The sequence below is a fragment of the Scatophagus argus genome, chromosome 20 (genome assembly GCF_020382885.2).
Source record: "Scatophagus argus isolate fScaArg1 chromosome 20, fScaArg1.pri, whole genome shotgun sequence".
In the NCBI taxonomy this organism is placed as follows: Eukaryota; Metazoa; Chordata; class Actinopteri; family Scatophagidae; genus Scatophagus; species Scatophagus argus.
Window position 1 is genome coordinate 253,948 of NC_058512.1, and position 12,433 is coordinate 266,380.

General features: G+C 46.0%; 1 protein-coding gene across 2 annotated transcripts; it reads right to left on the reverse strand.

Moving 5' to 3' along the window:
* Positions 1 to 17: 17 nt before the first annotated feature.
* Positions 18 to 7,276, reverse strand: il7r (interleukin 7 receptor). Of its 2 annotated transcripts, none has more exons than XM_046375402.1 (8): positions 6,947 to 7,276; positions 5,651 to 5,783; positions 5,410 to 5,564; positions 4,270 to 4,421; positions 4,022 to 4,184; positions 3,844 to 3,946; positions 3,685 to 3,757; positions 18 to 2,833 (listed from the first exon to the last, which is right to left on the reverse strand). In XM_046375402.1, exons 1-8 carry the CDS (start codon positions 7,053 to 7,055, stop codon positions 2,432 to 2,434), a joined length of 1,290 nt encoding a protein of 429 aa, XP_046231358.1. In that variant the 5' UTR covers positions 7,056 to 7,276; the 3' UTR covers positions 18 to 2,431. The 2 variants fall into 2 exon arrangements, with proteins under 2 accessions (XP_046231358.1, XP_046231359.1); XM_046375403.1 differs by having other exon boundaries at positions 3,844 to 3,943; positions 6,947 to 7,275.
* Between the last annotated feature and the right edge of the window lie 5,157 nt (positions 7,277 to 12,433).

Consider the following 12,433-nt stretch of genomic DNA (forward strand, 5'->3'; position numbering starts at 1 on the left):
CAGAAGGCAGCACCATGTTTTCATTACATGATATTTTATTGTATGTTGATATGAAACACTAAAGGCTTAGTTTAAATAAAAACACTGGATGGACAAAATGTCATAAGAGATAACACCAACAGTTGAATCGGAGTGAAATATTACAATCAGACTTGTTAAAGAAAACTGAGAACACATGCTGTGTATTTGTTATGGCTGTGAGGAAACCTAAGGGGTTAGTTGTGTCGCAGATGTGAAGAAGCAGCATCGTGTTTGACGTCTACACAAACAGAATCGGCTGTGCCGGGTTCTGACCTGCAGCCGCTGTGGTCGTGAAGGCTCACTGTGATGGATGTGGACTGAGTGCTTCAAAGCAGTGAGAAGAGCCCACAGCATATGTTTTTCAGTTCTCTAACAGTTTAAGTGCAGATACGAGCAGCTTTCATTCGAAGGACCTCACTGGTGTTTCTGCATGTTTTAGCTCATTGAACAGTTGCAGCACATCTTCATACAGACAGGTGACAAACTAAATGAAAACCTAAGTAAATGAAACACAGTGAGGACACGTGTTTCCAAAAGCTTTGAATGACAAAGAACTCTCAAACTGTCCTGAAGGCTCGTGGTTGAACAAAGTTTGTAGATTGGTTGTTGTGATCCTTTTGGTGGTCCTGAGAAGGTTCTAGAAATCTTCCCAGTGTTCTTTGAGAGGGTTCTATGGCTCATTAGTGTGGTTCTCATGGTCAGTGCTGAAGTTCGAAGGGTCCTACATCTGAATAGCCTGTCATTTACTTGCACATTGTTTGGAGCAGACCTGGGCATTTTGCGGCCCGCGGACCACATACGGCCCTTTGGGCATCCCTGTCCAGCCCGCAGAATGTCAGTCATTAACACAATGAACAAGTATTTATGTTGTGCATGCAATACAACTGTGTTGCTTTCATTCTAAAAAGCCTGGTGTTTTTATTATTCACCTGTGGACCCACGTATCTGTGTCTGTCGGCATTAATTGCCCAGCCCTGATTTAGAGAGTATAAAGTTTAGGTGGTACTTGAGGAGGTTCCAGGTATCCTTCAGGTGGTGGTATAAGTCCTACAGGTGGAGTAGGTTCCAGTGATACTCTTTGGTTCTAATGGTCCTGTTGGTGGTTCAGGGGTCACCAAGGAGGGTCCAGAGGTTATAAAGGGAGCTTTAGGTGTCTCCACCAACCCAAGTAAAACACCAAAGTTGTTATCTTTCAGAAGTTAGTTCAACCCTCCATTTGAGTTCCACGGATTGTACAGAACCTATTACAAGGAGAACTGATGTTGTCCTGGGTTCTCGTGGTAGAACACAACCTCATTTACTGTCATTTGTCACCCATCTGTATGAATCCAAAGCATAATAATGTTGTTCAACTGCCTTCCCGGCAGCGTTCAGAACCCATTTATTCACTATGGTTTGAGACTTAAAGACAAGCTTGAGATGAGTCATTCACTCTAGTGAACACTGACCAACTAAAAGATGAAAGGACCTTTTAGCCAACAAGCTGCCTGAATGGTGGGATTCTGTGTTGTGTTGTAAAACATACAGAAACACAGGTGGGATCTTCTAAAGTTCCTCTAACAACCAACTCTGGGCTCCAGAAGCTGACTGCACGAGGAAGCATGTCAGTATATGATCTGTTAGATATTATCAGTATATATGTGATGTAATCATAGGGCATCAGAAGCGATAAATACATAAAAAAGCTACATTTCAGTACCTGTGGGTCATTTATCAAATTTCTGCAGGTTACATTTCAGACTCAGGTGAGATTTAAAGTGAAAATCCTTCACTTTTACTGGCAGATGTAAGAAAATGTTGGATTTCTGCTGTACACACTTTGACTTTTCTTTTTCTAAACTGCCAGCGTGGCCTTTGAATTTCTACTGGAGATATTCAGGTGGCCATTCAAAAACTTAAAAAATAATAAAGTTGTGCGCTTTTGAAGAATGACATAATGTATGGATTCATAAACAAGATCACTGTCTCTGATTGGCTGTTCCTGTACTGATCATAAATAATGTGATCATCAGTAAGTCTTTGGATGAATGTCATATTCTTTTGAAGAAGAATGTTTTTATTCAGTTAACTATTTAGATCAGTGGATCCCAACCTTTTGTTTTGTTCTTATGGGCACCTTGAATTTCTGGAGCAAATTTCATGGCAATTAATGCTGTAGCTGTTGAGCTATTTCAGTCTGGACTAAAATGGTTGACTGACTGACCTTGTCGTCCATAGCACAGAGAAAAAGCTGTTTTCTTTCATTCTTATTCATTTAATAATGGGGCCCCTCAGATTCATCTTGGGACATTGTGAGGGGCCCCAATGTCCAGGTTGGGAGCCACTGATTCAGAGCATCGTTAAGCAATTCTCAGTTTGATGATTATCTGATTATCCTCTGTGGATTGCTGTTCCTCCTCCTCCTCTGGACCTACTTTATTTGATAGAAACTGGACATGGTGACGTAGGCTTCGTCCTGCTGGCTCACTCGGAAGACCTCCGCCTCATTTCCTCCACTGCTGCACTCAGGCTGAGGTGTGTCAGGCCTCTCCCCGAGTTGGAGGACCTGGGTGGGCGATGGACTGGTGGTCTGGACACTGTCCTCTCTGTCACTCAGCAGTGCAGACAGCTCCAGCTCCTCTGTACTGATGCTGGTGGTGCTTGTGGAGCAGTCAGAGGTCTGGGTGGAGCAGGGAAGGTTAGACTGTGTACCTCCAGCAGCAGCAGCGATGACTGAAGGCACTGTTTCCTCACATGGATGCTCCTCTGCTTTCTCCATCGGGTAGACTTTAAGGGCACTGAACACCTCAGGTTTGAAGTTCAGAAGGAGACCCTGTAAGAACAGAATCACAGAATCAGTTCGCTTTGGTTGGCTCAGGCACAAGAAACACTTCTAGGCATCATAAAACACTTGTTTAAAGCACAGTCAAAACAGCATTAAAAATGTCGAAAATCTGGAGTGAAGTCAGTCATTCACATCCACAAGGGAAAAGTAAATCCATTTAGTCTCTAGTGAACTTGTGAATCACACTGATGGGACCAACAGCTGCCGTCCTGTCAACGTTCAACTCTGAGTGAGCGGGGAGCCTTAGAGGCCAAAATGGAGGACGTTATCAGCTGTGTCAGCATCCAGCTCATGTGTTGGAGGGCGAACTGCTCCAAACACAGAGTTCGCACACAGTTAGGAGACAGGAGACAGGAGACATCATCCTGACACTGACTGATGGACTGACTGTGAGTCAGTTAATCTGTGAGCTAACTGACAGGTAGCTGATCAGGTAGCTTGGCCAGCTCTTTATGGCTTTTTAACAACTTTTTATTGGTTGAGATGGTGAAGAATTCTGAGAACATAAACAGTTGAGTACAGAGAGAAAAAAGAGATATGGTGACTGATGGTTTCAGCCTTTTCCAAGCTCGTCCACCAGCTACAGCAGCTGACCGACAAACCCAGCGTGGAGGCTCACACTGTGCGGGAACATGCAGATGAATTTAGTTTTGGTGTGATGGGCCTCAAAGTTGGGAAAGATGATGGTTTGGCTCAAAGCCACGCTGCTCCCACCTTTGCTTGTGACTGAGCCATAATTATTATGGCCACTAGAGGGTGCAGCTACTCGAACATTTTGAACATTTACAACATGATGCTGTTGTTTTTTCTTTTGACAACATCACGGTGAAAGGACTCACTTTATTCGGCTGGCAGATCTGCATCAGTGTGTGTTTCGGGTACGGGATCCTCGGCCACATGTATGTAAATATTCTGTCAAACAAAGAGAAAAGAATCATTAATATATGACACCTGTCTGCATTCACTGATTTTTGACAAAGGAACCAGATGTGTCATACTTGTTTTTCCAGAATAAAACGACCGCAGAAGTGACCACAAACAAAGGGACGAGACACATGCTCAGTGTGTACAGCTCCTGCCTTGGATTTGTCTGTTTATCTTCTGGGACAAAAGCAGAGAGCCGACTTAGGTGAAATCATTCTCCTCATCTTCTTGAAGAAGTTGACGTTCTCTTACCAGCAGGAGTAGTGAAACTGAACGTTTCACTCCATTCGCTCCAGGTACCCTGCAGGTGTTTCTGTGGTATCGCTCGCACTCTGACGTGATACTGTGTGTGTTTTTGGAGCTGCTGCATGTCGATCTTCATGACGACGTGGTCTGATGATGAGATGTTTTGAATCTGTGGTCAAACAGGAAAAACAGTAAACAGCTCAGCCACTGCTGAAGATTCTCTGACGTAGAACTAATAAGTCAGTCCACGTTACCGTGCTGCTGTGAGCGCTCCAGATGAGCAGCTGGAAGAGCTGGTTGTCTACTTTCAGGTATTCTTTATGGTACGGAGTCCGAATATGGATGAGAGCCTGCTGAGACTCCCGACTGACGGTAACGTTCCACACCTGAGGACTTCTCGGTTTAACTGCAGGGGCAGAACGAAGAACCAAAAGACAACACTGAGGCTAGCAGCCACAGGCGCAGTTTGCTCTGGCTGGTCCGGAACAAGAAAGGACCGATACAGCTGCTACAATTTGTCTGAGGTCAGGGAAACATTTGAGCAGAAAACTGACATATCATTAGCTCATAGTGAATAGGCTCAGTGCTACATGAGAAATGTCATTTTCAGACTGAAACGATTTAAATGTGTTGATGTTCATGGCCTCCAGAGGATGAGTCCTTTCGCATCACATCAGAGCAGAACAACACCACCCCCACATGATATGAAGGGTAAAACCCCCTAATTGATGACTGATGCTCTTTCCTCCAGCATCGTCCTGTACATGCCATCCTCCTTTATGGCATGTATAGGACGATGCTGTGCTGGGACTATGCTTAGTGTGAGCGAGAGGATTCATCCTTTCAGTTCATGACGCAGGGTTCATGACGTCTTTGTGTTTTCATGTCGAGGTGTCGAGTAGGTTTAGGCTTAGCATCAGGTTTCTGTCCTGTGTTACTGTGGTTTAAGCTGTTCTGGATGTATCCCAGGGCGGCACGGTGGTGCAGTGGTTAGCACTGTCGCCTCATAGCAAGAGGGTTCCAGGTTCGAATCCTGGTCTGGGCCCTTCTATGTGGAGTTTGCATGTTCTCCCTGTGCCTGCGTGGGTTTTCTCCGGGTTCTCCGGCTTCCTCCCACAATCCCAAAAACATGCACATTAGGTTCATTGGCTGCTCTACATTGCCCCCTAGGTGTGAGTGTGAGAGTGTGTGGTTGTCTGTCTTTGTGTGTTGGCCCTGCGATTGACTGGCAACCAGTCCAGGGTGTCCCCTGCCTTTCGCCCGTAGTCAGCTGGGACCCTGACGGACCCTGACGGACCCTGACGGATAAGCGGTATAGAAAATGGATGGATGGGTGTATCCCACCTCTGATGTCAGGAAACATCTTGAGGTGAATGCAAAGCTGCTGAGTTTACCGATCTTCTTCAGGTCGATTGTCTTTGAAATCTGTCCTCCTCTCTTCAAGTGGATTGTCACGTTTAAATCAACTACGAGACTCAGATCTCTGGAGCTGACTGTGTCCCCAAAATTGTTCACACACTTCCTCCCCGTCGTGCTGAAGTCAGTGAAACTGTGAACAGAAGAACAAAACAGATTTCTGTCATTCACTGAATGCTGTTGGTGTGTCATCCAGGAATGAAACTTAAGGTGTTTCACCATGCTGTCATATTCTCGATGCCATCGGCCTGATAATCTTCATCGTCCTCGTTGTCGTTCCTGCCTTCGACCAGTTTACAGGTCAGACTGCTTCCGTCTGTCATGATGTCCGAGGTGCAGCTGATTCTGGAGTCTGAGGAGAAACAGTGAAAACATCTTCATCGCTGCATCATCCAGCTGCTGGTCATGTGAGACTCATCATGTCTCCTCTGAGGTCTGAGTCTGCCGGTCAGAAACCTTTCATGCAGCACAGCAACACAGACGCCAAGTGACACCAGACATGTTGGTAAGACTTAAAACCCCATAACAAACAAAATAAAATAAAAAAGTAAAGTAATGTTGTCCAGGAGATTTAAAAACATACAAATTGGTTCATGCTGACTTGACGACCTCAGCTTGTATGTGAGCAGATCAAAATGGTAAGCCGATGAAGAGAAGTTAAAACTGAAGTATCAGTCTGAATTAGAAGTCAGAATTCTTATCCTCACTAAACTACAAGACATTAATAACAATTAATATCATCAAAGCATAAAATCTTTTTGGGAAACCAGACGAGCAGGAAGACATCAGCTGTTTCAACTAAAAGCTTTTACTCCTAATGTCACCAAGAGGAATAACATAAACTAAGAAGAAGTGGGCCCAGAACTGAGGCTCGAGGTACGCTGCGATACGCAGTTAGGTGGGGGTGGTGGCGTGTTGTGCCGGTTGTGGCTAACCAGCAGGTATGACTGGTTTTACCGAAGACGATCCTCCGAGTCTTCCTCTGGGATCACAGTGAAATGTCTTAACTTGGGCGGCAAACAACAATTCCTTTATTATCACTGAATGTGTTGATTCGCCACTGGTCTTAAAATGTCAGGTGCAAGTTGCAAGACATCATCTCCAAGATTCAAAGATTCGAAGAGATGCGGTTCAAAATGTTATAAAACAGGAAACAGAAAATTGGAGACACTGAGGAAAGACAGTGACAGACAGCTTAAACAAGCGACTGCTGAGGATTCATTTTCTGTCTAATAGATGTAGTTTGGTTCAGATCTACTTGGTCTTTGTGAACTTTAGCGCCATCATCAGGTGAACATTTTAATGTGTCCAATATTTTGATGTATGACCCAATAGCTGATGCAGATCACAGTGCTGTACTGTGATCTGCCACCTTCAGCTTCTTTGCTGTCTTTACTAAACGTACGGTTTGCTGTTTGATCAGTTCTCTGGTGCTCAGTGAGGATTTCTGCTTATTTCTCTGTGTTGGCTCAGTGTGACATCACAGCGTGACAAACTCAAACATCTCAAACTCACCAACATCAGCATCTCCGTCTCCACTCTGAGCCTGAGTCACAGCCGGCAGCAGGAGCAGCAGCACAGCAATCCAGCAGCCAGACGGCATCTCCTCCCCAAGCCTCCTCATGGAGTCCCCTGACCGAAACTCTTCACTGAGCCTCCTTGATGACTCCTCCTCGCTGAGCCTCCTTGATGACTCCTCCTCGCTGAGCCTCCTCGCTGACTCCTCCTCGCTGAGCCTCCTCACTGACTCCTCCTCGCTGACTCCTCCTCACTGAGCCTCCTCACTGAGCCTCTTCACTGGGCCTCCTCAGAACCTCCTCTGAGCCTCCTCACTGGACCTCCTCCCTCCTTCCTCAGCAGACTTGTAATGCTGTATTCTCAGCAGCTGACAGCGTTTCTTGTCAGCCGGCGGGGAGACAGGAAGGAGGAGTGGCGAGTGTACAAAGGAAGAAGGAGGAGGAGGAGGGTGGGGGTGCTGACAGGATGTTCTGTAAATCAGAAAACATCTTTGTTGGGCGCACAGCAGATTCTGTGATGTCAGAAGATGAATTACTGGACTGTGAGCCAACATGAGCTTCAGTCTCAGATTTCAGTCACTGCGTTCAGCTGAGAGTTGATTCTCCAAAATCAGATCCCAAACAAAAGTTTACCTCTCGTATTTACTGGTTTCATGGTGACTGATGGTTCCCTACCTAACAGACCGCCTCATGCTGGTATTGGTCTGCTGTGTGGAGGTGAGAAAGTGGGTGGAGTCTGACAGGTGAACGGCTGAGGTTAAAGCTATGAATGTTGTTTTAGTTCATGTTCCTTTACAGCTAATGCGGATGAACACTCTGAAGGAAAGTCAACCACCTCCTTCACTGACAAACACAAGACGGTGAAACGTGAAGTTAAGTTCGTTTGTGAAGTGCAAACTCTGAGCAGCAGGTTTTGAACAAGAAGCTTCATTAGCTCTTGTGCTTCATATTCATCTTTCAAGGTAAAAATTAAACAATCAGTCAGTGTGTTGTGCATCCCTCGGTGACACTTCCTGTTCAATATTGTGAGTCATTATTTATTGTGTGTAAATGCTTCCTCACCACCAGCTGATCAGGATCAGTCAGTGATGGAAATCTCAGTTCATTACAGTTGACAAGGGGCTGATTTCAGCCTCTCTCAGAGTTGACACAAGTTCACCATCTGTTGATCTTTTTGAGTTAGCTGCTGCTCGACCACAGCTTGGTGTTGGATGTTGACGTGAGCAGGACTGCTGGTCACCAGTTAGCGCCTGATTGTCAGGATACAGTCTGCAGCCTCATGTAAATCAGCATAGCCTTTAAAGTGAGACTCTGCTGGAGGGAGAGATGACACATCCTTCCTGTGGATGAGCCCATAGTGTCTCAGTTCGCTGCACTCAGGGGATTTGCTGCCACAGCCTGAATCGGTCTGCTGAGCTCACTGTAGCACAAGTCCAGTAAATCACAGAGGCTTGTCCTCGTCTCTGCAGCTCTGCAGAGCTTCTCAGCCTCTTTTTGCTCCTGGTTTTTTCTTTTTTTGTGTTGTCTGGTTGAGTGTAAGCTGACAGACGCAGACTCAGTCTGAGTCCAGCTGGTGGCCTCAGTCAGCAGCTGGAGAGCAGATGTTTACCTCTGGATGTGGTGGAGACCAAACACAGAGCTCACAGAGAGGAGATATGGACTCCACGTGGAGCATCACGTTGATCTGTGACTGCTGCTGTTTAGAAACTGGTAATCTATGTGAAAGTGGACAAAAATGTGAGGACTGTCGGGCAGACGTCACTGAAACCGAGCACAGAATGAGTTCTGAGGTTTCGTATGTAACTGAATAAAAATCACCACAAAAAAAAAATCAATCAAATCAAAGAATAAAGTGATTTGTTGAACACAAGCTGTGCTGAGACGCGACTCATTTTTCTGCATGTTGATCTTCCTCCATGTGTATGAGAGCGAGCAGCCCGAACTCGAGCAGAAAACTAAACCAGTCACCAACCAACCACTTCCTGCAACTCAAATCATCTGGTTTGTTTTCAAATGAGGCCAGCATGTACCCATGTGTCTCAGTTTACTACGAGTCTGACATCTGTTACCTGTCTGTTGTTATGACCTGAGACAGCAGAGCTTTTAACATGCTGCTCTTTCTCTGGCATGTTTGACCTTCACTCTTTTTGTCCCACAAGCTGGAGGTCCACATTGTGACCTTCAGCCTAAAAACAACAGAAATCTGACGGCGTCACACTGAGCTCAGTGTTTGAAACAGAAAGTCTGTCTGAAGGTGAACCGAGCTGCTCTGTGAACGTCTCGTCATCAGCGTTACTGTCAATCAACATGACAGTCTTTTGTCAGCATCAGATCAGTCAGCTGAACAGAACTCAGCTGACTGATCTGACAACAGGGGAGATCCTGACTGAGAGGTCAGCTGTGGTTTACCATTTCCTCATTAACTGATTACTAAAAGAAGGAGAAAACCACAAAAAACAGTCATGATGTGATGGCTGACATGAACAGCAGACTGCTGAGCCAATGTAGTATTGATTGGTTTGAGACTGAGCTGATCTGAGGACAGTCAGATACTGAACATCAGGCCAGATGGTGTGTTCACTGACTTAACTTAATCACAGCAATAAACAAACAACAGTCATTCACAACCCATCATTAACTGATGATCTGAGTCGTCGAAGCCATCGTCTTCATGCTCTTCTGAGTACCAACTCAACACTGACTGAAGTTGAGGAGGCAAGTGGACCCAGACCAGATCACCGGTCAGCAGATAGAACTGCACAGTGGAACCAGTCCAAACATTACATCCACATTTGCTTCTTAACAATATGTTAAAGCTAAGAGCAGGTTCACAAACTTCACAAACGTCACTGACCAGATCTACATGTGAGATGTAAAGGTAGCTTAATTACACAGAGTGTTGGATTTTCACTGACAGGAAACAGCTCAGTCACAGTCACTGACACGTAGGTCCGGTTTTCACTGGTTGACACAGTTTTTACGACCCATTAGTCTTTATTTGGTAAATCAGATGTCAGTGATATTTTGCCCTCATTTTGGTTGACGGGCTGAGAGGTCGACGGACTGACTAAGGGGTCCACGGACTGAGGGGTTGACTGGCTGAGGGGCCACGGACTGAGGGGCCACGGACTGACTGAGGGGTCGACTGGCTGAGGGGCCACGGACTGAGGGGTTGACTGGCTGAGGGGCCACGGACTGAGGGGCCACGGACTGACTGAGAGGTCGACTGGCTGAGGAGTCCACGGGTGTTGGGTGGGTGGTGGCTGTAGTTCACAAGTTGTCTTCTCAGCATGTTGGGGACAAAGCGGAGAAAGTCATGGAGGCAGAGGTGGAGGATGTTTTCCTCTCCACTGAACAGGCCGTCTGCGATGAGAACGAGTTGGAGGTGCTGCCGCAGTGGAGGAAACAGTGTGTCGCCGCTCAGCCCCTCCCCCACCAAACCACATGCCTGAGGTTCCTATCTGAGCTCCACATCGCAAAACATGTTGAGCTGTGGTTTCATGTGTTGGGTCGACTCCCTCTGTGCTGCTGATGGGAATCTGATGAGCCACCTGTTTACACTGAGTGCTGCGGTTCTGGATCCTGCTGGTTCCAGTACACGGACTGTGTGAGGCTGGGGCGAATACAGCACTTCTGCTTTGGTTTGGATCCTACATTTACCCCCATGTTGTGTTTTATGTTACTGTTTTATCTTCATCTTATGTAAAGTCACGTGGAAGTGAAAAACTTTTTAAAAAATTTGTTACAACTGAATTAAAAGTACCGTACAGAAGTACTACAAGCAAGAAGCACTTAAAATACCAGCAGTAAAAGTACTCGTTATGTAAAGATGATTTTATTCAAACATTTTGTAGGAAAATAAATGTGTTGAGGGCTCAGTATTAAATATAAGACACTATGTAAGCAGCATATTCATGTACATGTCATGAACACACGTGTGGGCCACCTGTACAGGTGTTTTCACTTCAGACCTGCACCTTGCTCAGACTGAGTTTCATCTGTCAGTACTGCTGTCAGTGTCTGTTGTGTACCTGCGTTGGTCTTAAAATGAGGCGATCACACGTGGTTCACATGGATCAGATCCTGATCAGTCCCAGCTGACACTTCAGACCCTGTGCAACAGACGGTTTAAACAGGAAGGCTGACCTGAGATCAGAGACCTGAGCAGGTGACACACTTGAGTCAGGTGCAGGACCTTGTTAAATCATGCAGTCAAATACATGAAGTGCAGTAAAAAGTACGACGTTTCCTTCAGGAGAGCAGTGAAGTTGTAGAATAAAGTAACAAACTGCGTGTCAGTGAAGTACAATAACTGAGATTTATACTGCAGTAGTACTTCACAGTGAATGTGTCTCCAGTTGACAAGCTGCTCCTCATTCAGGATGTCCTTATACACATACAGGTGTGCATACCTGTAGAGAAGGCACATCTATTTCTGTCTGTAGTTCCACCTACACACACACACACACACACACACGATGAAACCACAGCGTCAAATCTCATGGTGATGAATTTCGGTGAAGCCACACCAAACCGAGTGTGTCTTTGAAGCCAGAGCGACAACAGCCACATGAATGTGTCCTCTGTACACCCTCGCTACAAACGCTGCTTCCTGCTTCTCCTCACGCCGTCACATCAGAGCGCGCTCTGTGGACGAGCAGTGAATTTCTGTAGAAAAGTGTTGCACGTCGTGCAAACAGAGCTGAGGCTTGTTCACAAATGACTCGTCACCACATCCTCTTCCTTCACTCACAGTTTGTGTTCATCCTTTAAAAACACAGTAAGCAGCTTCGTGATGAACACGCTGCGACTGATGCTGACCACACGTTCTCGTGTCTGTGAACGCACCGCCGCTTTGTGGTGACCTCATGAAACCTTCTGATACCTAAATGTGAGCAGAGACGGGAAGGCGAACTGAACTGAGGTGTCCTCCTGTCCCCCGTCTGTGTGTGGACCATATCTCTGTGTCCACTCAGAGGTCAGCTCAGTCGGGTCAACAGGTGAGTCCACAGGCCAAAGTTCAGCTCATCGTTAAAACATGAAACATCCAATCTGTTAGAAACCAAACCAACAACATGTGAGACTGTCTGACTTCCTGTCTGTGGCTCTCAGCTCTGAGCCCATTGGTTCCTGCTGAACACTTTGAAAACATCTCACATATGTACAGTTTCATGTTTACAACAGCTGCTCACTGTAGTTTCTACCAAACAAACAACGGCAGGTTGTCTGAGGACTATTTTCAGTGGCGAATGAATCCACATTTGGTGTTCTAGAGTGTGTGTGTATTAATACCACCTGAGCGACAGGTAAACCACAGACAGCTGGGACAACTGACACGGAGGGCAGCTGTGGGAATCATCTCTGCGCCGTGTTCACACTGTGTGTGTGTCTGACTTCTGTCATGTGACAAACAGACGATGACCTCACAGAGCAACACGAGTCCGAACGACCTGAAACGCAGCAGTGAAGCGAGAGACACAAGTAC

Coding starts and splice junctions, on each gene's coding strand:
- il7r (XM_046375402.1), bottom strand. CDS start 7,055: ATGAGGAGGCTTGGGGAGGAGATGCCGTCTGGCTGCTGGATTGCTGTG. Junction 5,784..6,946: donor AGACGGAGATGCTGATGTTG/GTGAGTTTGAGA, acceptor GTTTCTCCTCAG/ACTCCAGAATCAGCTGCACC. Junction 4,185..4,269: donor GGAGCGCTCACAGCAGCACG/GTAACGTGGACT, acceptor GTTTGACCACAG/ATTCAAAACATCTCATCATC.